The 24747-nt window shown below is 55.5% G+C and overlaps 6 protein-coding genes and 1 non-coding gene across 7 annotated transcripts, besides 2 other annotated features; 5 read left to right on the top strand and 2 right to left on the bottom strand.

The window, feature by feature from the left end:
- Window positions 1-1175: 1175 nt before the first annotated feature.
- CYME_CMT573C (hypothetical protein, conserved) lies at window positions 1176-2501 on the top strand (the record flags this gene model as incomplete). Its single annotated transcript, XM_005539462.1, has 1 exon — window positions 1176-2501. The coding sequence occupies one exon, from the start codon at window positions 1176-1178 to the stop codon at window positions 2499-2501; it is 1326 nt and encodes a 441-aa protein (XP_005539519.1).
- Window positions 1741-4143: a sequence feature (possible transcribed region).
- CYME_CMT571C (probable adenylate kinase, chloroplast precursor) lies at window positions 3939-6200 on the bottom strand (the record flags this gene model as incomplete). The annotated part of the gene is made up of 1 exon (XM_005539461.1): window positions 3939-6200. The coding sequence occupies one exon, from the start codon at window positions 6198-6200 to the stop codon at window positions 3939-3941; it is 2262 nt and encodes a 753-aa protein (XP_005539518.1).
- A 1607-nt stretch (window positions 6201-7807) lies between these two features.
- CYME_CMT570C (hypothetical protein, conserved) lies at window positions 7808-9395 on the top strand (the record flags this gene model as incomplete). Its single annotated transcript, XM_005539460.1, has 2 exons — window positions 7808-8805; window positions 9083-9395. The coding sequence occupies 2 exons, from the start codon at window positions 7808-7810 to the stop codon at window positions 9393-9395; spliced, it is 1311 nt and encodes a 436-aa protein (XP_005539517.1).
- Window positions 9396-11612: 2217 nt separating this feature from the next.
- Window positions 11613-13706, bottom strand: CYME_CMT569T. The gene has a single exon (XR_002461717.1). It is a non-coding gene; the product is annotated as a hypothetical transcript (transcript).
- Window positions 13705-16452, top strand: CYME_CMT568C (hypothetical protein; the record flags this gene model as incomplete). The annotated part of the gene is made up of 1 exon (XM_005539459.1): window positions 13705-16452. One exon carries the CDS (start codon window positions 13705-13707, stop codon window positions 16450-16452), a length of 2748 nt encoding a protein of 915 aa, XP_005539516.1.
- Window positions 16453-16477: 25 nt separating this feature from the next.
- Window positions 16478-18017: a sequence feature (possible transcribed region).
- Window positions 18018-18123: 106 nt separating this feature from the next.
- CYME_CMT566C (TATA-box binding protein-associated factor 2) lies at window positions 18124-22458 on the top strand (the record flags this gene model as incomplete). Its single annotated transcript, XM_005539458.1, has 1 exon — window positions 18124-22458. The coding sequence occupies one exon, from the start codon at window positions 18124-18126 to the stop codon at window positions 22456-22458; it is 4335 nt and encodes a 1444-aa protein (XP_005539515.1).
- An 873-nt stretch (window positions 22459-23331) lies between these two features.
- On the top strand, window positions 23332-24555 carry CYME_CMT565C (DNA recombination protein DMC1; the record flags this gene model as incomplete). The annotated part of the gene is made up of 1 exon (XM_005539457.1): window positions 23332-24555. One exon carries the CDS (start codon window positions 23332-23334, stop codon window positions 24553-24555), a length of 1224 nt encoding a protein of 407 aa, XP_005539514.1.
- Window positions 24556-24747: the final 192 nt, after the last annotated feature.

Genomic DNA, 24747 nt, shown 5'->3' with positions numbered 1-24747 from the left:
GTACCGTTTCAAGGCAACACATGAGTGGAGCATTTTGCGTCGCTGAATTGACTATCAAACAATGTCGATTCCGTCGCTCGACGACATCTTCACAAACACATGCCACAAAGTTGCCAGACTTGTCATGTCAAGTGATCGATGACGTTCGAATGCCGAAATTCCCCTCTTGTATTGGTAGCCATCTACGAAACCGCATTTCACAGCAGCTCGATACCTCTTACGCGATATGCGCTCAGGCGCCGCCCTCTCTTTTGTTTACATCGAATAGGGTCTTGGACTCGGACTTGCTTCGTCGCATCGCTCACTCCCAGTGGAGAATGCATCAGCGCTTATGCTCGACGGGAACGCCAACGGATCGAGTTTTCTCTACGCAGTCGCCAGCCTGGGTTTTCTTCTCGGTACTTGTTTCATTGTGGACGACATCGCGTTCCACAAATCCTCTACCGCATGAGACAGCGTGCGTTTGCACTAGCAGCGGACGGCGTACATTTCGAGACGATCGGCTAGAAGAAGCGCCCGTCATCGTAGGACGCGGTACTGGGCGCGACTATGGAGAACGACATCCAGGAGCATCTTGTTTACCCGTCAAACGCATGCGCCAATCGATGAAGCAAGCGTTCACGGGCAGCAGGGCAGCCTTCAGGGGCGGAAAATGTCCGGCGGCTGCATGGGAATACCTGATCACAGCCAGATATCGCCACTGCGACGTGCACACTGAAGGCTATACACGAATAAGTCAAAACGGGTAAGCGAAGCGTAGTGCACGACTAGCGTCTTTGCGTGCAGTGTGTCGGGAACAACTGGAAGCTGCGAATTTGGGATTTGAATGCTGCCATCAAATCTCGAAATCGACTGCTATGAACGGATATGGAAGAACCGGGGAAACCGGCGAATTGAAAGCCGCAGATATAAGAAAAGCAAACGAGGCAGTCCCAGAAATAGCCCCGCAGCAGCCGGCGCTGATGACGGTCAGAGGAGACCCAAACATGGACTTGTACGTCAGTGCGAAAGGACCTGTTCTATGCCAGTTCGACTTGGGCGTAGCGCGGGCGGGACTTTGACCAGCGTGCTTCCCACTGGCGTGGACCAGCGGGACAGATCCATGATCCATAAAGATCGAATATGCGCCATTCTTTCAGACTCTGGCCGCTTCCAGAGACCTGCTCGCCCAATCTATGATATCGGACGGGTATCGTGAAAGCTCCGTGGTATCCCCGGAAAACGGCGAGCAGGACTTCTTGGACTGGGGTGCTCTACACAAAGCCCGAGGCTTGGTAGCCTACTATGTTTCTGGTCACGGTTGGGGGCACTTGACTCGATCCTTGGCTTTGGCTTGTGAGTTGCTCACGCACCAGTTCTGCGTACTCCTCTGCACGCCTGTGTCTCCAGATGCGGTTCATGCACAGCTGCTGCTGCTCCTCGGGGCCTACCGAACGCACGCCGTCGAGTTCCCGCAAAGCTTACGTCCTGAAGAGCAGCTGCGCGTTCGCGCGGTCAAGCTTGACGTTGGTTGCATCCAAAGCGATGCACTCACGATCGACGCAGCGGCTACACTGACGGCTTATCGAGAGATCAATGAACGTCGCCAGACACTCATCCGAGTCGAGTCTGCTATGCTGCGGAGGTTGCAGCCGCAGCTCATTCTTGCCGATGCCGTTGCGCTTGCAGCGGCTGCCGCGAAAGCTGCTGCGCTCTCCGATCGATTCGTCTTTGTCACGAACTTCTTGTTCAGTGCTATTTATGACCAATTTCTATCAGAAATCCCGAGCCTGAACACGCCTCAGAACCGGGCACTGGTCGAGCGCATGGCCATGGATGAGTCTGAGGCACCCGTTTGGGTTCAGCTGTCGCCAGGGCTGGTGCCTCCGTTGCGGTCATTTGGCGGTCGATGCTTCTCAGCTGGGCCTGTATCGCGTCCGTGGAAGTCGACAAGAGCTGAAACGCGTCGTCGTCTGGGCATTTCGCTATCCGCCCGTGTTTTGTTGGTCTGTTTTGGTAGTTTCGACTGTAAGACGCTATTCGGGGAGCAAGGCTGTCCGTTGCACTCGTTTCTGGAACAAGTGGACCTCATTCGGGAACCGGGCTCGCCTTGGCGAATGATGCTGCTCACCGAATACGACGCGGTATCATCATCGCCCAGGGTACGCTTCGTACATCCTAGCGCAGCGACATATGTACCGGACTTGATCCAGGCAGCGGACGTGGTACTCGGTAAACTCGGATACGGGATCAGTGCGGAATGTCTCGCAGCTGGTACACCGCTGGTGTATGTTCGGCGACCGCTCTTCTTGGAAGAAGAGGCGCTCCGTCGCGACCTCCAGGGACTATGTGTAGAGCTCACCATCGAGGAGTTGCGTTCCGGATGTTGGCGAAGAGCTGTTCACCAGGCGCTCGAGAGCAAAGGCAGTACAGCACGAGCAAGGTTCGGTCCCGAGCATCCGCTGGCGAGCATCCGGCGCCTTGGTGCCCTCGTCCAGCAGTGGATGCGAGGCTCACAGTAGTGTCCCTGACGACTTGGCACGTTCTGGATAGATGCTATGGAGGCAGCCCGGGTGCATCTTCTGGGGAGCATCGGGCGCCCTGGTGCTATTGTCCAGCACTGCACACGTCACTCAAAGCAGTATTTCTGATGAACTGACAAGTTCTGGATAGGTGCAAAGAAGGCAGACCTAGAACGGTGCTCTTGCGACCATGCTGGCAGTATCCCGGGCAACGTCCAGGAGCGCATGCTCCCGCTCGTGGCAGCAACCGTTTCTCATCGTAGCGAACTTGATAGGAAGCGCGACGCTCACCTCGATACCAAAACAGATCATTTCCAAAGACGACTTCACTATGGATGCGTTTTCCACCTATCGTCGTTGATCCGTAGTCGGATTCGGCGCTTGTCGAAGGTTTTGCGCATGTGCAGCGTGTTCACTCTGAGGGAATCGCGCGCTTATGAGCGCTACGCTGCAGCAGCGTACTCCAGTTGGGAGCCTGCGCAACGAAAGCGCCCGGCTCGTTTCAGACGAGAGCATTTCGCACGATACGGTGTCTATGGACCTTGGACGTAGCGCGTGCTCGCATCTGCGCAGGCAGGTTGGCTTGCTTAGAGGAACATCCACCGCTGTTGCGACGATGCAGCAGGAGGTCAACGGAAAAGAATGTGACTACCAACCTGAATCGCAGGTTGTGAGCCTGGGTGAAAGTTCCGCCGCCGGGCGCTCTCGTGGACGCAACAGGATCACAGAGCAGCAAATTTGCTGCCGAGTCCAGCGAAGAGTGTGAAAACGCTTCGAAAGTGACCTGTTCTGGACGGCACCAAAGCATCATTGGAACGTTCGTTGTCTATCGTCATTTCGAAGAAAGCATGCCTGGCTAGGAGCGCTCAAGTAAACGTGCAATTTGGTGCCGCGATTCTGCTTACCCGCTTCCACAAATAAAGGCTCGAACGACTCCTAAAAAGCCCAGTGTCATTGAAATATCGTTGCGGAACAGGTCATCCAAAACGCTTTGCTCGTTGCTGAGCAGGTCGGCGGCAGAACAGCTGCTTGACAGGTCGTTATACGAACGCTGCTAGACGGATGCAGCTGGCAGAAATCTCTTCTATTCGGAGTACGTCGAGTACTTGGTTGTTGCTGCTCGCTACCGTATCTGCAACGCGCTTCAAGCTCTCAGTACGCTGACACTTAATGCGGCTCGCTCGGAACACTGCAACCCCATTCACTGCACGCTTTATGCGAGTCTGCTAGTGGTCATTGGCCTGCTTGTTGCTCGAGGCGCCCAAGGCCTTTTGCTGGCGCTCTGGTCTCGGGGTGGAGCGCTTGCGAACGCGAACAGCACTGCGTGAACCACCTGCCACCGCTGAAGCACCCGCATAGTCCCGCGCTTACCAACGGAACACGCCCGCACAAGCACCTCGATAACCCCCTGACGGAGCTGCTTTGATCGCACGAGCTTCACGTTGGTCCTAGAGTTTCGCGAAACAATGAAGAGTCGGTCAACGGAGGCGTCTGGGAACGAACGCTGCCGGGATAGGGCGCCCCCCTGTCGACTGGTCGACGCCATGGCCCCAAATCCCGAAGGCTCAGCGTCCTATTACCCTCTGAATCATACTCGCCCTGTAGAAAAATGACATAACAGAGACGCCACAGAGCCAAGAATACGTAGGTGAGCAGAAGCAACGCGACGATGAAATGTAGAGGTGGCGCGAAGCCCATGGACTGCGCTCGAACAAAGACCGCAAAGGGCATGCAGACTCGCCAGGCTCGAAATAGAGATAGCAAAGCTTCCCGGCGATCTCGAAGGGCATTCTGCGTGAAAGCGTCTATGTACGGGGCGCCAACGATCCACACAATGATAAACGGTGCAGCTGTTTTCCAAACGATCGCATCCAAGATGAGTCTGCCGCCATAAAGCAGACGCAACACGCTACTCGCAACCAAGAGCGCAATCAGATCACCAATCGCAAGCAGTGGCCGTGTAAAAAGGTCTGGCCATGCGCCTTTGCCTCGCCAACGGACTTCATGGATTGTGGCGGGCTTGGGATCACGGTAGAGCACCATGAATGCACTCCCGAGTTCCAGGTCCTCGAAGGTGGCGCGTGTCAAGTCGGACAGCAGAGGAATCCCTCGCGCTTCTATTGCCGCTGTCATTTGCTTGTAAATTTCCTCGTCGGGGGCAAGCCCATCGATCTGAACAATTCTACCGGCGTATTGAGCCTCAAGCTCTGACTCTACGACGTAGTACGTTCCGAGTAACCATCGCGCCAGATTCTCATCCTCATCGGTGCGGTGAATCAATCGCGCTCTGAGGGCTGCATCATCTGCTGAGGGCGGATCATATTTCTCATGGAAGTAGCGACCGGTTTCCGGGTCCCAGAGACGTTGAACCATTCGTTCTTCCAGATCTTCATGTGGTAAATAGAGCAACAAAACGAGATCAGGTTCGATACCTGCATCCAGTAGCGAACTGGCTTTCATGATACGTCGCGGCACATCGTCGAGCAGCCATCCGTGTTGCTCCACATCTGCGGCGGCGAGGCGCTTCCCAAGCACATGAGCGACCAGATGATCCGGCACCAACTCGTTATTCTCCAAATGCTGCCGGATCATGAGACCCGTTCTCGTCTGCTCTGCTGCTGCTGCATCTCGAATGACTTGTTCCGTAGAGATGCGGATACAGCCGAGATCTTTACAGAGCCTCGCGGCGTACTTTTCCACTCCCGATAACGGTGGTCCAAGGAGGATGATTCTTGGCGGCCTCGAGCGCTTCATCTGCCAGCTACGTCGCATTCGTAGCATGCCAACTGCACGGGTAATATTTTCGAAGACTTGCTCTTTTGAGCGACGCCCGTCGATCTCCGCCATAATCGCGCCATATCGTTGCCTTAGCGCATCCACGTTCTCCCGGTAGTTCTCAAACCTCACGGCAAGCTTTTGCACATCATCATCTGAACGCTGGATGAGACGATCTAAAAGGGCTTTGTCCGACGCTGGCGGTGGATCGAAACGCAGGTGATAAATCCGACCAGTTTCCGGATCCAGCCGGCGACCGGAGACCCTCTCCTTGAGGATCTCGAAGGGCACATCCAAGCTGATCACCAGGTCAGGTTCGATACCCGCCGCATCCATAGCTACAATCTGCGCAGCGGTTCGAGGAAAGCCGTCCAGGAGCCAACCACTTGTCTGCACATCAGGCGCAGCCATGCGCTGTTGCATGAGCCCTATGACAAGCTCGTCGGGGACAAGCTCCCCCGCGTCCATGTACTTTTTGGCAGCGAGGCCCAGCTCACTGCCCGCTTCGACGGCAGCCCGAAGCATATCCCCTGTAGATATATGTACGAGACCATACCGTTCAACTAAAAGAGCAGCTTGGGTACCCTTTCCAGAAGCCGGCGGGCCAGCCAAAATGATGCGCAGCGGCCGGTGCTCGCTCACGGGCTCTAGTGGCTTTGCCGAGTTCGCATTCTCTTGAGCGGAGTGCAGGGAGCTTGTACCCCTGTGAGATCGGTATTTGGCAGTGCGTTTGTGTACGCCGGTTGTCAGACCGAGGCCACGGTGTCTCCAGCGCGGCAACAACCGAGAGCCTGGAACCTGACCAGTGTTCCCTGGGATCGCACCGCACGCGAGTGAAGCACTCCAAGTCTTCTCTGGACGCGGAGTGTGTCGAAGCGCCGGGTAAACGAAAGCAGCGTGCTCCACGAATGCGAATTGTTTCATGGAAACTCACCTACGCAAAAAATAATCGTAACACAACGCGGTCGTATATCGAGCCTAGGGGAGCTCTATTGAACGCCGGCGGCCGGCGTGTCGGTGCCCAGCGCGCTGCATCGTTGATGCGAAAAGCAAGCAAGGTAGCACGATGAGGTAGCGTTGGTGATGGAGTGGAGGATCTCTTAAAGGTACTTTGGGGAAGGATAGATGATTTCCCAGATACCGATGCCCATTGCGCAGTCGGGGATATCCAGGATCGTTGATGGGATCCTGCATCCCGGACACGTTTCGATGATTCGAACAGACGCTACAGTATGTTCAAGTGCTGCTGCTGGTGCTGCTGCTGATATGCGAGCAAGAGATATCCGTTCGTGCGCAGAGGCTAACACCTTCTGTAAGCTCGTTCCAGATTTTCCCTCTTCGACAGAGTCATCAAAGCTTCAACGACCTATTGGCGAGCCCTGAGCCTGCCCTAGGCGCTTGCTTCGATCCTGGGTGCGCTGCCTTCGCGGTCGCCGAATGGTAACAGGACAGTGTGGCGGGGCCCTTGCGGGTACCTCCACAAGGCGTATGTGTGCCAGGTTCTATGGATACGCTTACATGCATGTGAAACATCGCACGCAGACAGTCCAGCAGGCTTTTGCGCTGGCATTCGGCTACTTTGGGGTACAGGTAAGCAGCAGCATACAAGGTCGCCGTTGACTCTATCCACTCGGAAACAAAGCATTCTCATAGCCTCTGGTTCATTTGGAGCACACTGATGCAACCCATGCGATGCTGCTCGTTGTGGGAAAATCGTTCCCAAATCTCTCCTTCCCAGCTATAAAACAGAATAAACAAATGCTTGCCACGATTGCCTTGGTGCAGGTATCCGAGACCGCATGCGAAACGAACGCTGATCGCCGCTTCAGGTGAACACGTCATGAAACCAGACACTGATTGCAGTGGTTCAACGACTATCCCAGCTCCCGGGTGATACCTTAGCATTTGTCTCATTGATATGAGGTGCAATCTTTTTTGAGGCACACACAAAAATCTTTCTTCCGCAACAAATTGCTTGAATCTTGTACAAATGTGGACTAGCTGAATAAACACTAGTGTAGTTTGTAAAGCGCGCAGCGTCGGTGTCGCTTCACCGTGTCAGACCTTGATCGGGAGTCGAACACGTACTCCTGGTATCATAGTCGTTGCTGATACTGGAAAATGCTCGTCGCATTCGTTGCAGGGACTGCTCGTCGTGCACCGGCCTCAATGAAGGCGCACTCGGGAGAATCACATGAGCGCGCCCGTACGAAGCTGGGCGCTCGCGCCGCTGCAGCAATGCATCGCCAGCCGCTGAGCGACAATTTCGATCCGCTGGTATTCCCTGCACCCCTTGATACGTACTGTGTAGGGATAGGGAGTCGGATCTTCGTGCCGAGCGGCTTTAGTTGCGGCATTGACAAGTGCCATAAAGTGGGTTGGCGATAATTCAGCGGTTTGTAAAGCGAAAGAGGGTTTCAGAACGCGTCAAAAAAGGCGGTGCAGCGTAACCGCTCGGTATCCGTGAGGTTCAGCAACTACAGCTGCACGGCGGCGGCCGGCTTCGGAGCGTTCGGCATCCGAGAACGTCCATGAAAGAGCACTCGTTTTCCGAGAATAACGATCTACTTCCAGACCTTTTTGCTGAGAACGCTGAAGAGCTTCCGGCTGACTCGGCCCTGCGACGTCTGATACAAGGCGACGAGACCGCTGATGAGCAGGCCGAGCTTTTGCGTCAACGTGGCAACCAGAGATACCGCCTTGGCTGCCGTCTACTCGACCGCGGAAATGATCCCGGTGCAGATTTAACACTCCCTGGCGGTGAGCAAAGCGTGGCGACGTTACGAAAACGTGCTCACGCGTTGTTCCATCAGGCGATGGCGTCGTACACGGAAGCACTAGCTTTACCAGGAGTCTCCTCAACCGTTCGAGGTGCACTCTACCTAAACCGAGCGGAGGTACATCGACGACTTGGAAACTATGCGCGAGGCCTGCATGATGCACAGCAGTGTATCCGTTCGTGCGGTCTGGAACACCCGAAAGCCTTTTATCGGGCAAGTGCGTGTGCTCTAGCTCTGGGCAAGCTGCCTGAAGCGCGAACATTTTGCGAACAGGGCTTGGAACGCACCAAAGCCCCGGAACATGTGCTCGAGCGCAGAGCGCTTCAGCGTCTCGAAGAACGAATCGCCGAGGAGATGGTACGTGCCCAGCGCTTGCTCGCTGAGAAGGACGCCCTGCTCCAGCAGCGAGTCGACCAGAGTCAGCGCTTGCTCGATACCCTAGAACGCCAGCGAATTCGCCTCGGGATGCCGCTATTTGCGCAACAGAAAAAAGTCTCAAACTGGCAACCGAAACCCGTACCCGTGGCACGGGACGAGCCCAATCCTGATTCGGAAAGCACTGTGTCCATCAAGTTCAGCTGGCCGTTCATGGTGGTGTACCCGTTAGTTCAACAAAGCGATTTTTTCGAAAACGTTGACGATGACGCAGAGCTGCAAGCGCTCTTTTCTGATCTATTACCCGTTGAGGGACCGCCTGCGTTAACCTTCGACCCAGAAGGACGATATCGCTGCGATCGAGTTGCTTTTTGGTAAGTTTCTTCGCATCAGGCAGCGAGCATGCTGCCCAACTGGACCCCGTTCGAGGATGACGGACTTGATCATATCTGACCCGTGAGTAGAGAACGGGTCCGTGATGCGTTGCGCAAGTCTTTTGCAACGGGCGCTTCGACGCGCGTTGCCCTCGCACCCCGAAACGCCGTTTACCCGTCTGAGAGCGAAACGTATACTGTGATGCTCGTAGAGTGACCACCGCGATATGCAGAACACAGAACTAACCGCCCAGTGAGATGCACTTCTGCACGCCAGGTATGCAACGCAATGGACCCGAACGCTGGTCGATGTCGGCGACCCAGCGCTCTTACGTGACCTGACAAGAGTACAGGATAACGAGTTTTGTGGCTCCCTGTTACCTCCAGAGGAGCAAGGCACTTGGAAACAGGTTCTTCTTGACGATATCGGACTTGATGCGGCACGGTTGCCACGCGATACCGTGTGTGTCCGAACATTACGTGATCTTGTCACCCAGCCGGACTATATTGTGCCCATGTTCCCAGTGCTTTTTGTGGCTCCCCGAGGAGCTACTCCGGCTCCATTCTGGTTAGCGGCAAGCTTCTCTTGATCATCGGTGTTTCTCCGATTCATGCAGAACGGCATGGTCCAGTGCGTGGTTAGCGAGGATCGAAGCACGTCTTTCGCGGTCGTATACGCATTGGGTAGGAAGAAATCATCGTTGCGTCCTTGATGGTTGGCACCTGGACAGTTTGCAGCCTTTCGGACGAAAAGCGCCCCGGACAACCGGCAGTATTCCCTTCAAAGTAAGACGCTTTGATGTTTTATTGAAATATCCTCACCATGTCAGTTTGGTTATCGACATGCTAACAGGTGTCGTTGCGAAACCAGCATGCCTGTTGCGGCGTCGTGGAATGCCCAGCGAGCGTGGTGGCTATCAGCCGTACCGTCAAACACGATTGTACTTGGGGAACAGCATTCTGGAATGCCTGTACTAGCAGGCACTTTTCTTTTGGTTTGTTTATGATGGAATGTATTCAACAGAAGAAATGTACATTGCAGTTGGGGACATGTCGCGACGAGACGTTATGCTGTCACTGCTAGCTTGTGGGAGATGCCCGGACACTTACAATTAATTTGTTCTACCTTCAGCAGGTAGCTAAACCGTACTTTTCCTGGTCCCTGTTCTGCCTGTCGTAAGTTAAAAACGGAAGGTATGAATCTCTGTTGACACTACGATCTCCTGATCAGTTCATTCCATTCCATTTATTCTCGAAGAAAGGCCATGAAATAACCCATAGAATGTAAAGTTTCCGGGCCTTTGATACGATCGGTAATAGCAAGACACGGATGAACAAAGAAAGAAGCACGCTTCTATAACTGATGATCGCGCTTTGATCAACACGCTATCGATTTCGAATTGGAACGCGAAAATGAGCACAGGAGGAACGAGTCTTCGTCTCACTCGATGAGACCTCATCCAAGGGAGATGCTTGTCCTGGAAATGGATTCCCAAACCGATACAGATCGGTGTTCGTTAAGAAGCGACAAGCGAGCCGTACGACAAACATCAGCCTTAGCTAATATGCAATCATATAGTCCTCCTCCAGAATCGCAAAAGATATTGGATTCGTCAAAACTGCATCGTTCATTGAAGCAGTTTTCGGGGCTTCCTCTATCCAAATTCCTCAATGATGCTTTCAGACAAGGTCGCATTTCGTCACTCGAGCGTAGTCAAGGAACACGTTGCTCGGATCGACGTTGAGCTGCTCTCCGCTCCAGTCTATTCTCCATAGCACAATTCAGCCACAGGCGTCTTCTCCGATATCGAATGCCGTATGAGGCTCAGGAGCTCGTAGACGGGTCGTTCGACATCATGACGCCGAAGATCGCAGGATACGATTCCAGATCGCGAAGCTGCTTATCCGCGGAACGCTCTACTAGACTTCCTCGCCTTGAAGCCTCTGTTCAAGCAACTGCAGGTGGGAGTTCCGGGCCCAGAGTTGCCCGCTATCCAGATTATTCGCAAATTTTTCAATCAATTCCTTGCGAGGACGCAAAAGATGCCCTAGAAATAAGATGCCATACTGCCAGATTCGATGACCAAAGAAAAGCCCTGGTGGTTTCCGGAGCACCCCTGAATCGTAGCTGGGCGACGTGGGCGATCGGAGCATCTGGAGCACAGGTTCCAAAAAGTATCAAATCAACCTCAGACACTACATGCCGGTGAATATCGAACGCCTCACATGGGATACTCTGAAGACGTTGTAGCATCACGCCGCGTGTCCAGAAAAATGGGGATTGGTGGAATGCATCTTCGGGATGTCTATTCATGCAAATGATGGGCTAGTGGCGGCGGTGGAACTAGAATGTGGCGACTTTGGACGGCATGTTGTGACAAGAGCGAAAGTCGCTTCGGATCATCCGAGCTTATGGCACTGTTCGCGGCCTCGGATCGGCGGACGTGGCATCCAAACGATGGATCAAACATGATGTTTGCCTACCTTGCTTGCACCTTGCGATGCTGCGTGTTTCTGATGATAGCTGCCCAGAGCAAAGCAGACTATCTAAGTGCAGTATGCGGGCGCCCTAGCCTCCCCAAGGTTCTCCATTCGATGTTGTCGGTATGTGTGAGAACAGTGCCCATGATACCGCCAGCGAGATTTGTGTACTTGACTATATGGACTTGCCAGTGAACGATGGATGGCCTCTGCGGCCAAATACGAAGCACTCAAACCGCTTTCCAAAGCGTATTCGACGAGCTCTATCAAGGATCTTCATCTACAGGGAGGAACTCGACAGCAATGTACATGGCCCATGGAGAACGATGGAATATCTATCTGCATGCACTTTATGAAACCTAGTTATAAGAAAACCAACGAAACTCATGTTCAACTGATCCAGGTAGATGAAGAGAAAGATTTGATAGAGCGTAAAACTCCTGAGTTGAAAGATGTCTTGGCCGTTGTCGTACTTCTAAATCATGAGGACGGACCCGAAGATCTGAACGGGAAGCAAATGATGCTGCTCTTCTTTTCCATGCCAGGATTTTGTCGGGAGTCACGCATGCACGACGCCAGCAGGCATATTACCAAGCGGATAGGCGCACTCATTGCCCATCTAGACGCTCGGAGCACCGTACTGAGCGAAGACGGATGCATTGCATTCTTGATTCAAAGCGAAAACGAGCGTCGAAATCGCACATGCGGACGATCTTTGGTAGAAAACCATGAGACCGCGCTGCGGTCGAGAACTTCTTCGGTAACGCGGAAGCACGAAACGCGTATTCGCCGAAGCGTTCAACGTGCTGGCTAAGAAAATGACCAATACGTCGCGTCGTTTCCTGGTATCGTATTGGGCTGGACGTGCTCCAGCGCGCACAGGCTGCACTCCTGCTCGGACGAGAGCGGACGACGATGACGGCGACTCCAGTACCCGATTCCGCAGGTTACCTATCGAAAAATTCTGGGCGCCATACATGCACCACGATTCCAGGTGTACATTGACACCGTCACAGAGACAGAGCACGAAATAGAGACAGGTGCACGGGAAGGTGTGCAGTGAGCTCACCGAATGACAGATTATGAGGCAAACGCAGTTCAGTGGCTTGTGATGGTGCGGTTTCTCTAGCAACTATGCGCGCAGGCACTTTCCGCACCAGGACTCGAACACCTTGGAAACAACATTCGGAAATTTCACATGTATCCGAAACGTCCCGCGGTTTTGTGTCGAGCGAACTTTCGCGGAAATCTCTAAGCAATCAGTAAGTGCATTTTGCTAAAATGCTGAAGACTTTTGATGAAAAGGGATACGTGGCCAAGCGCCGGACAACTTCTTCTCGCCCGGAGCAATCCTCTGGTACAGAATGATCAACAAACCAGCAAGGATGCAGTCCAATATACATAAACCGGGAACGCTTTGCTCAGAAAATGGACAAACGATAATGCTCTTCCATGATTCGGTATTCGCGAGCATGCCACATCGTTCCACACTGCATAGAGTTCCAGCTAGGATGCTTGACGCGTGTGGTGTTACTCCTTTGTCGTTCTCAGACGTGAGGACGGCCATTCGCAAAGTTCGTCCACTGCTATGGTTCCCGCACTGCCTCAGAAGCCCAAATCGGATGATGTTGGCGAGACAGCGGGAATTTCGCAGATAGCGATCACGATTGCCTGAATTAACTAGATATACACCAAGGCTTGATTCCGAAAGACTCAAGCAATCGATCGCAGCAAATGGAAACTTCTCGCTCGTCGATGTTTGCCTCCGTCAAGAGAGTCTTCAATCAACCGGCAACGTCGTTGCGCGGCCACACAAGCGTGACACATATTCCGATATCAATTGACCAAGGATGCGAAGCAACCCGGTCACAAGCGCAACGCACTGTGAACAAGTCTCGAAACGGACCGCTTGGTGCACCAAAAGCCGCCTGGATGCTTTACCGCTGCACCAAACGAATGCCGACGAGCCGTAAAGAGTCTTAGTAAGTGCCTCAGAAGAAACGACGGCTTGAGGAGAAACGACCAAGACTGCGTCGTACCAACCTCCTCCGCCGGGCGATCAGAAGCTAATGGCAGCGTGTATCGTGCACCCGTTCCCGATAAGCTCGGTCTGCACGAACGTGACGCCAAGTCACACTGACGCCCAAGCATTCGTGTTTGCATTCGCAGAGCCCCGCTCAAAACCTGCACTGAAAACCCCTGTGCGGTGCGCGTCCACTGTAACAGCAACCCGTAGCAGCACGCCATACCCGTTACCCGCAGACAGTGCCGTCCAGCAGACACCTTGCGGGACGCGGCGTCACGCGTGACATCATACCAACTCGTGCAGCCTGCAACTAGAAGAGGATCAGCGCTAGCAAGTCATATCCATGGCTCCAGGCACCTGCGCGTACTGGATAGACAGAAGCAGCGTCCGAGATGGTATCTCCAGGCGCAGGTCCTATGACTGCCATGACGATGTGCGTCACGGATGCGCATCGGCTAGATAAATCTGTCAAAATAGATTCAAAACTTACCTTTTATAGAAGATACGACCATGTCGCATCAGCTGTGCCGGAGCAGCGCCGTATAGGCGCGCGTCGATGCCAAAAACGGCATGAATTCCATATTTTCTCCTTCGAACAGAAGCAGGGCACGGTGAAGCTGCGAGCTACACGAGTTTTCTTCATGAACGTACAATACGAAAAGAACTCAGTGACACCTCGGAAAAACTTGGGTACAACGAGTGAAACAACTGATAGGGCGCTGCGAGCAGGTTTACCACCCGGTGACCTCACTGGCACGAGCGCTTCTACGCACCCGGGCAGGGCTCCTGTTCCGTCAGGAAGCGAGGTGTCCGATTGGACCAGAACGTCGGCACCGGGGAAGCCGCTTCAAGCAACGACGCTGGGGAATACGACGAAGAGACTGACACGCAAGATCTCCGCGGCGTTTTCCTCTGACGTCGAGGCAGCGGTTCTCAAAGCGAGCAAGCCCAAGTACACCGCCCCGAAAGAGAAATATGTTCTGACGCTGTTAGCTTCACTGCAAGGGTGCGGTGATGCCCTTTTTTATTTGCTTGAGAACACGCAGACCGGTGGGACACCCGAGGCGCGAGGCACCGACGCGCTGACCCACACCACGACTGGTGGCGTGCCGCTGGAGCCGGGCCCCGAAAGCAGCAGCAACAATAGCAACAGCAACACGCCTGCCCCAAGAAAGACTGCGGTGGCGATCTTGAGCACAAAACCCCAGTACGGCCTCAATAAGGTATCGACATTCCACGTCCAGCGGCTTCCACATCATCGTCAACGGAATCCCCCGACGGGTACCTGGTCCAGCGACGGCGGCGAGCGTGCCGAAGACGTTGCACTCGCCGTCGAACGCATGCTGCTCTGCGGGGACATTGTTCGCAAGCTCTGGCGACACGGCCAGGAACGGGACTGGCGGATTGTCTGTAAGGTTCTGATGGTGGCGCATCGCCTCATGCGCGATGCAGCGCATTACGCAGATAGTGTGGCGTTTCGCCTCTGGGCGACCTACTACGAGCGGCTGCAGCGTCCAGCGCGCATCCACGACGTCGATTCGGACGACGCCTGCAGTCACCCGGGGGCGACACGTTCTCAACGGACAGCGAGCGACTCGCCGATGCTCAACTTACTGGAGCGATTGGCTGCGCATTCAAGCGGCGTGTCCCCTCGCGGACAACGTGACTGGACGCGCCGTCTGATCACGCGCTCGAGTCAGGCTGGTGCAGCGACCGCCAGTGGAAGTAGCGTTTCTAGCGAGACAAATGCTGAACCGTTGCCTGCGGTTGCACATCATGTCATGAGTTTGGAAGCTGTGGCGCGGGCATTCCGCGACGAAAGCCGCACCAGGCCCGAAGCAACAGCGTGCTCGCTCTTTGTCAGAGAATACGCTCGGTATCTCTGGACACGATTGGAAAGTTTTCGCATCCTCTACCTGGGCGAGCGTCAGGAATCGAAAATTTTGGATGAGCTCGGCGATCGTTTCGCATCGTTACCTCCGGCGGCAGAGCGGACGCCCTGCTGTGTCGATGAAATGGGGGTCGTGTCGTCGAGACTCGGCGAGGAGCTCTCGGAGCGCGTCCCGTTCGAGAGAGCGCTTCGAGAAGTCATCCCAGTGCTGCTCTATGAACTGAACGCAGTCACAGAAGTGCGCCTGGAGAGCGTTGTAGAGGTGGCGACAAGTCCCGTGCCGCACGCGCACGTCAACGAAAGCATGGCCTCGGTGAACGTCCATAATGAAATCATGCAAGAGGCTGCGCGACTTATCGTTCACGACGCCATGCAGCTGTTTGCAACCTTGAATCAGATGATGGAATCTGTGCTGGAACAGCAGCTCTTGCTCGGAAGCAATCACCTGGCGCTGATGCGTCGATCGCGTGCCCTCTATCGAAGCTTTGTGGACGCGACCAATAGACTTCGAGAATGGCTTGCGAGCATTCATCGATGCTTGCTCGGTTTCGATGCTGCATCCGCACACGACAAACGACACGGTCGGCGTGCGCTCGGCAACGCCGCTGCGGATGCGATGCTTCGAGGCGAACTCGAGCACGCGCCCCTCGACCTCATCGCGCGGGGCTGGTGGGCGAATCTCTCCGATGAAAAACCAGAAGAAGATCATGACGGTAGCGGTGACGGTGATCATCGGTGTCGAGCATCGGATACTGGAAACGTCCGCACTGCAGAGCGCAGCGAAACGAGAAGAGAATCGTCACACGCAGCGGCAGCGGAAGGGCGCTCCCGCGGGACACAGCAGCCACGCGAGCGTACCTATTCGGCACAGGCACCTGCGTCGGGCTGCAGCTCGCTGTTCCTGTCGATGGGTCACGAACCGTTGCATACAGCAACAGGATCAGTGGGCGTTTCTTTGAATGAGGACAGCGGAAACGCGATGAGCAAAACACCCTCGCTACGAGATATGATGAAAGCAATGGAGACGCTGCTGCGTGCCGGCGCCAAAGCGCAGGAGCAGAGTCGCGCTCTTTGCGAACGTGGACCCCATATGACACAGGTAATTGAGGATGAGCTTCGCGTACTAGAGCAGACCTATGAGTCGTGCAAGTCTGCGTTGGAGAAACTTTATCAGAAGAAGAGAGAAGAAATACTCACTCGGCCATTGCAAGTACTCCGAGTCGCGGATGCACGCCGCCCATCTGTTTAGGAAATCGAAGATGTACAATGTTCAGGCGGGTACACGCGGGTGGTTTATAGGTACTCGTAGACGTCAGTGGCGAGCCTAGTCACGGTATCCAGAGAAGGATCTCACATAACGCATATTCGCGAGCATGCTCAGTGCTCCGGGTGCGACCACAAAGCGTCACCTTGAAGCGAGAGCTCTGTTCAGGACCAGAAACTCTAGCATGCGGCTTCTGGATTCCAGCGCAGAGAGGAATCTCGAAACCAGAACGCTCTCTGTTGCAGCGAATCCAGCAGGTTGAAACGGCCATTGCCTATCCAGTGCATGAAAATGTCGAAGCGGTGAGCCATCGACACAGGTGGTATCCAAGCGTCCTCGCATTCAGCCTGTTGGAGCGCTGGTAGCAGCTGTTGTTGCCACCTGCTCAGCATCTATAGGTCCATGGTCATGTCTGTCTCGTGGCTGATCTCGTGTGGTATCAGGTTGCAGAGGATCCCAGAAGAGGCGGCGGCTGCTCGACGTGTACCTGCACTAGCGCCGACGCCCTGTCGACTAAACCGCTTGACTGATTGGAGTCGGCGATTCGCAGTGCCGAAAAAGTCGTTCGTAAACTCGAAAGCACCCCACGATGGGGCTACATAGTCCCTAACGACCCAGTCACGGGGACAATCCGCTGGCTGTCATACTTGGCTGCGACAGGTTCACTGATAGCGACTACTCGTCCGTGCCGAGCTCGTCGCAACACAGGGATGCCGTTCTTTCTGGCGAAAGATTGGAAAAACGATCTAGCGCGGGTGCTGCAACTCACTGGAATCGAACCGTATCCGAAGTATCAAAAGTGTCCAAAGTATCGTGTATGCGTGCAGTTCATGCACGGTCCGCAGGTCTCAATTCCCGGTAACTGAGTAACTCGAAGAGCAACAGGGTGCAAGCACTTTCCGCATCCAACCAAGGTGCACCTCACCCGAAGCAGACTTCAAGCTGCATCCGTTGCTCTGGTCAAAACGTCGCGTGGCGTTCGTAGACGCCACCCGTTGCGCCTTCCGGTGCCTGCACCGAAAAAGTGCCAAGCAAAAAGCGGTCCACGTGAGCTTCCCAGGTCTGCAGTCTAAACAAGTCCGGACAGCTCTTCAGCTTGCCTGAAAAGTGAATCAAATCCAAGCGCTGGTCTATGTCGCGGCTAGGCTCGTTAGCACCCTCGACGGTCGTCGACCGCGGTAGCCACGGGAAAGCCCCGCATCGAAAGCTGCATCGTTGACCAGTCCATGTTGCGCGCGTTGACTCGGACACGACTCTCGACTTGGGCAGCGAGTGCAGCTTCCAGCTCTAGACGTTCCCGGGAACGACCGTCTGACAGAAGACCGTATGCACGCTGCTGCTGCTGCTGCTGCTGCTGCTGCTGCTGCTGCTGCTGGGGAGGTTACGGACCTGCACGACCATGCGGCCGGTCTCCTGCAAACCGGACCATAGCCGCCTCGTATGGCCCTCTGACCCCAAACCGCAAAAGTCGCTTCACAAGCCCTCTCTGATCGTTTCCACAACGACAGCAGCAGCAAAAGTGCGCTCAGCACTCGGCAGCGCCAGAACACAACGGGGCATTCGGTATTGCAGCGCGTTCAGCGAGCGCTTCGAGCTCAAGCCAGATACCTCCCGGTTGCCTCGCAAAGTTCCACTGGACGTGCCGCTACAGCGGCAATGGACGGTAACCGTTCCAGTCCTACACTGAGAAAAACGACAGGGAGCCGTACGCCGCAGGAAAGAGGAGCTGAGGAGCTACGAGCGCGCAAGCACCGCTCCAAAGCGTCATCAGCTGCAGCGCCAACGCTTTTGCGCTTGCCAACGAGTCATGGCGCCGGTGTGTTGCAGCCTACGCACGCAAACAACCCAGGGACTGATCGGAAGGCCCAAGCCCGCGCGGAGCATACCCGCGGTGACGCTAGTCAGGGCGGTGGTCTCGGACCTCGCCTTGATCGCGTGCAACTGCGAGTGGACGTCGACTTTGCCGAGCGCAAACTACGCGGCCGAGCACTGCTCTATTTCCAGGTACCGAATGCACTGCGTCAGCCAGGGACGACAAAATATAAGGGAGACGCATCCGATACCCTAGAACTGCGCATAAACCTCCGGTGTTGTGCGATTCAGGCGGTAACCGTGAACGACCGCGCTGTGGAGTATCGCTTGCAGAGTCCGCTCGACGGTACCGAGGTTATGCAGGCTATTGCTGATAGAATCTACCCTCCGCCAACAATGGAGGAGCTGGAAATGATGCTCTCACGACAGGCTCGTCACGCCGCCCATGGTGAGCTTCTGGTTTTCGTTCCATGGTCGATATTGGGAGCCAGCCGAACCGCAGAGCCGCTGCCACCACCAGGGGATCCCACTGCTGCCACGAACCCCGTGGACGTTACTGGAACATCTCCGAATGATCTTTCAAAGTCGTCGTCCGAAGCACGAAGCGCATGCAAAGATCCACAAGCGGAGCCAGTTTCAGTGGCGGAAGCGGACGCGCTGGTGGACCGCATACCTCGCTCAGAGACGGAGCCGCGCTCGACAACGGCACCACTGGGGACGAAAATCGACGCGACTTGGACCAAACCGACTGTAAGCATAGGTCTCCGTCTGCAGGTAGAGTATACGACGCTTCCAGAGTCACCAGCGGTGCATTTTTGCGGACATGCTAACGGAGAGCCCCTTGACGTTTTCGATGGCAGCGGAGCCGCTGAAGATGCGCTGCTCTTCGACCAACGCCTGCCGGAGCAGCAGCAGCTGCTGCTGCTGCAGCAACAGCCTCTACCGATTCTCGTGGAACACATGTACGTGGAGTCGCACAGCGGTTTGGCGTCAACGTGGATGCCGTGTCTGAACCCGCCGAACGCAGTGCTCGCCAACAGTGGAGTGCGCTGCGCCTATGACCTGGAGATAACCGTGCCAACTGGGATGATTGCGGTTGCCTCCGGGGAACTCAAAGGCAGCAGCCTAGAAGAGAGCACTGAGGCGGGTCGAGCATCTCGCACACGTTTTGTTTTCCAGGTTCCGGAGCCAGTACTTGCGAGCGATATCGCGTTTTCTGCCGGCTTGTTTCGGGTGCTTCCCGATCGAATACGACCTCAGAGCGTCACCTATTTTTGTTTACCTGGCTTTGTTCGCCAGTTAGTGAACACGGTAGACTTTTTGCCCGCGGCAATGGAATTCCTCGAGAACTATTTTGGTGTGCCCTGTCCCTGCGCTTCGCTCAAGTTTGTCTTTGTGGATGGATTCGGCATGCATCTGCCGAGTGTGTATCCCGGTGGAGGTCTCGTCGTGCTTTCCTCGATTTTACTGTTCTCGGATCGAGTCGTGGATGACGTGTTTGACTCGCACCGGCGCATGGTGACTGCGCTGGCATCCTTCTGGATGCGTCGCTTGCTGCGACCACTGCATACTGCTGACCTCTGGTTGTTTGTGGGTATCGAGGAATACGTCGGTGCGCTCTGTCTCCGCAAGCTCTTCGGGAACACCTGGTTCCGTCTGTATTTACGGGACGCGATGAAGTCGCTCGTGGAATCTCCAGGCTCGCTGCGTTGGTCGCCCGCCGAGCAGCCAGCGGCCGAGTCGCACGAGCCTTCTCGACGCTTTAGTATGCTGCTGATTGCGGCCATCGATCGCCGAGCGGAGCGCAAACTCATCCAAGTCCAGTCGACAAGCGGAGCATCGACAGGGCGCAAACATCACGCAGCTCGGGTCGATGTCGGTGAAGGTATCCGCTCCACGCTGCACAGCTTGCTGGTGATGCCTCCTCGCCATCATGCCGTCGGTTTGAAACCTTTCCTGAAGCTCCTTGAGCGACGGACTGGCGTGGAGTTGCTCGCATTTGTTCGCCAGTACGTTGTAAGCAATAGTATGCCGCTTTTTCATTGCGGCTATCGATACGATCCCAAAGAGCACAAGATCGAGGTCGCTGTGAGACAAACCAATCATCGTCGACAGAGCGGTGTTGTTACGGAACCGCTGGTATTTCGCGGTACTCTGCGCTTGAGCATACGTGAACCCGAAGAGCACTACACCATTGATTTAGAGATTCAAGAAAGCGTTCACGTTTTTGACGTCTACTGCCGTACCCGCAAGGTAGGTCTCGGTGTACGTGGGCGAGCAGCTGCAGCGGCGGCAGCAGCGGCAGCAGCAGCAACCAGCGTCGATCACCCGGATATTGGCGGTACCAGCAGCGCTGACGCAACAACGACAACAACGACACCCGCTGGAGAGCGACTCCCGCTGACCCATGATCCGATTATGTGGATCCGCGTCGACCCTGACATGGAGTGGGTCAGGGGGGTATTCTGGCGCCAGAATGAGCGAGCCTGGGTTCGTCAGCTTGCCGGAGAACGCGACGTATCAAGTCAGATGGACTGCTGTGATGCTCTTTATCTGCATGCAACCGCAATAGGTGTGCGCGGTCTCGCAGAGCACGGCCTCCTGAATGAACAGGTTCACTATCGTGTGCGCAGCGCTGCAGCGGCAAGTATTGCCCGCTGGGGTGGTAGCGAAACCCGCTTTCTCGGCCTTGAAATACTTGTAGACTTTTACGCGAATCGGTACCTTGTTGGTGAGGACCAAGTGCTTCCTCGTTCGGATGCCAAGGAGGATAACCATTTGGCGAACGTCGACGCCTCGGATGCACTGGTAGGTAGTCAGGCAGACGCAGCGACGACAGCGGCAACTGCTCCAGGGCGGTTGCAGGAGAAGCGAGCAAGGCTCGGGCGCGAGTGGCTGCAACGACTTCCACGACCGCTGGATTTCAGTCGAAATCTGGCGGAATATTTTTTGCAAAGAGCTATGTTGCGAGCCCTCGGGGGCATTCGGGTCGCGCAAACTGGTGAAGGCGCTCAGCGCACGCCTACCGATCTATTTGCGTTGCTAGATCACGTGCTGCGTTTTCATAACAACGAAGCGAATATGTTTGACGATGCGTATTTTCTACGGGATGCTTTGCTGGCTTTTGCCTCTGCGTCCAGTACCAATGAAGGCTTGCGCACCATGGAGGTGGCACGCTGCATCGAACGCTTTCTGAACCGTGATCGACTGTTCCCGAGTCATCAGCGAGCGCTCACTGCCGGTTGTATCGAGGCCGCAGCCGAGCTGGTCTCCATCCAGCGGCAATGTGTAACGTCCGACCGCTCGTCATCCGAGGCAGTTCGTATTCAGAACGATTTCGAGCGTCTCGTTTGGAGTACATTGCTTGGTCCAGTTAGAGTCGAGCTCGATCGGTTCGATGAGGCGCCCACTCGATCTCGATTCGAGCAGTACCTGGCCCGCGTCTGGTGGCTCCATCGTCCGTTTCGAGCGGCAGTCGAGGGTCTCGTGCGAACGGCCGGTGATCGTCCCGAAGTGGTTCGATCGCTGCTGGTTATTGCTGCGGTGGCACCGGAGCCGCTCTATCCGGTGTTGGTTTTGCGAGCCATGTGCAAGTTCGCTTCTCGAACGACAAAGCTGGCGATTTTGCTTCGCAGCGAGCACGAAATGGCTGCGGTGGCGGTTCGTCAAGTTCTGCGCCTCTTTGCGAGGTATCGTCACCCGGTTGCGAGGCAGGCTGCTGTGGAATTCTTCCGAACCATGTGGGGCTTTGGGGAACCGGCGCCGCTGTTAACTCGTGACGAGTACGGACGTCGCTTGAAGATGCGCTCCCTGGGTATGCACGCGCATGATGCAGTGGCGGGGTCGCGTGCTAGTCTGATGCCCCCAGAGCGTTTCGAAGCACCGTTGATTATTCGGGTCCCGGCTGTAACTTCCAGGGAAGCTACTGACGAAGCGCCAGCAAACTCGGACCGGGCTGGGCAAAGATACCATGGCTCAGCGGTAACCGCAGATGCCGGATCGGTGCCGGCGGGCAGCGGCGCACCCGAGCCCGTGGTCGTTGTGCGGCTGCCTCCGATGGAGACCTCGGGAGCGTCGAGCGTCTTGCCAAACTGCGATTTCGAGGACCAAGTGTACTTGAATTATGCGCGAACGAAGCTGTTCGGTGAGGAGTCTTCGACCAACGATCAGGAGACATAGTTTGTTTCGTGCGGCAGCTTTGCGGTCGAATGCAAAGTGCTTGTCTGGTCGGCATCGGATGCAGGCGCGCAGGAACGGCGTTGTCCGCCGCGCAACCGCCATCGTCTGCTTCTCTTGGTAGCCTTGCGATCTTTCGTGGAATGCTTTTCCTCGATGTGTAGAGCATAGAATCATGAAGAGTAAGCATGTGGCGCTCGATGGTACTGGCAACAGAACGCAACACGCCGAACGGAGTCAAGCTGTGTTACACGCACGGGTATCGTGCTGGATCCTAAACGAGCGACAAACGGCGCTCGCTGCGTGTTCCTTCATTGTTGTGAGGAAAGGAGCGCACCAGCTTCCACACACGGGATGTGGATTCGTGTTGTCCAGGTACGCCGCTGTGCCAAAGCGGAAAACGAGCCAGGGACAGGCCTCAGCTCGATAGGGCGCTCAATGAAAACCACTCGGACCGCAAGTCGTATGCAGGCTGTCCAACCGCTGTCAACGTGCTTTGTTCAGGTTCAGAGCGGACACTGAATAGTGTGTGTGTGTGTGTGTGCTTACGTACACGTTCGCATGCCGGGGCGTTCACGGAATCCAGCTGTTCATCCCGGGGCAAGAGGTGCCTGCAACACTAGCAGATCAGCGTCCCGCTGCAGCATGCTGAGCGTCTACGGTTACAATGGAGTATTCCAGGAACCCCTGGTGCGACGAATTCTGACTGCATGGTTACGGTACCATGTTCACGTCAACAGGTGCAGAGCTGTCGAACGAACGGCCTTCAGGCATAGGTTCGGCACCATCGACCTACGTACGTGTCTTCGTAGATGCGTGCATATGTATAGATGCGTGCATGTATACGTGTCTGCATAGATGCGTGCATATGTATAGATGCGTGCATGTGTATATATGTGTGCATATGTATATACGTGTCTACACATACATGCGTGTTCGTCAACTGAGCGATCATCATGCACGCATGCCCCGACATGCATCATGGAGGAGCATCCGATCATTTTGATGACACGCTGCATCGCGATATTCATCGTAAGGCGAACTTGTTGGCGTTGTCTAGCGACAGTTCGAGGACAACACCAGCATCGTGGGATGAGTCGCTCTAGTGTCGTAGAGCGGGCCCGCTCGAAAACGACCGAGGTATTTCACCCGATCGAGGAACTTGAACAGCAAGGTGTGCTCGCGACAGATGTGAAAAAACTGCGCGAAGCTGGCATTGTGACCTGTCTGGGCGTTTTGCAGCGTCCGCGGCGCTTGCTCCTTGACATCAAGGGCCTCTCAGAGGCCAAGGTGGACAAGATCATGGCGGCGGCCAGGACAGCCGCCGGTGACGTCAGCTACCGCAGCGGTACAGAGTGTCTGGCGGTGCGTCAGCGTGTTTTTCATCTCCGAACGGGCAGCGATGCACTCGATACGCTACTCGGAGGTGGACTCGAGTCTGCTTCGATTACCGAAGTCTATGGAGAATATCGCTGTGGTAAGACCCAGCTTTGCCACACGCTGGCTGTGACCGCTCAAGCAGCGGACGAGTCGCATGCCGGCAGAGTCGTCTACATCGATACCGAGGGCAATTTCCGCCCGGAGCGCATCCGCGCGATCGCAACGCGCTTCAGCATCGATGCCGATGACGTGCTCGAGAATATTGCGCACGCGCGCGCCTACACCACTGATCAGCAGCTGGAGCTGCTGCGCGAGGCAGCGGCTCTCATGTGCGAGTCGCGCTTCGCCTTGGTGATTGTAGACTCGGCGACGGCGCTCTATCGCGTGGACTATAGCGGACGTGGGGAACTCAGTGCACGCCAGCAACATTTAAATCAGTTTATGAGTACGCTTGGCAAGCTCGCCGAGGAGTTCAACGTCTGTGCCCTGGTTACGAATCAGGTACAGGCGTGCCCGGATGGCGCGGCGGCTATGTTCTCCTCAAATCCATTGAAGCCGATCGGCGGTCACATCATGGCACATGCATCGACCACGAGACTGGCACTCCGGAAAGGACGCGGCGAGCAGCGCATCGCAAAGCTGGTGGATAGTCCTTGCCTACCCGAAGGCGAGGCTACTTTCGAAATAAATGCCGGTGGTATTGCGGACGCGGCAGACTAGTTGGCCATGCGCATCGCGGTGCAATCGTGGTCAGTGTGTGCAGGGCCGGTGCGATGGCGCAGCGACGACTCGGGTCGCCACCTCACACTACCGACCGGTAGTCTCGAGTCGGCGCCAGCGACGGTGCGACAGCCACCGCCGGTGGCCTCGGGTACGAGCCATGCGCGGCGCCAGCACGCTACGTGCACACAG

Source organism: Cyanidioschyzon merolae, chromosome 20 (assembly GCF_000091205.1).
Source record: "Cyanidioschyzon merolae strain 10D DNA, chromosome 20, complete genome".
NCBI classification, from domain to species: Eukaryota; Rhodophyta; class Bangiophyceae; order Cyanidiales; family Cyanidiaceae; genus Cyanidioschyzon; species Cyanidioschyzon merolae.
This window is presented reverse-complemented; position numbering and strand designations above follow the sequence as displayed.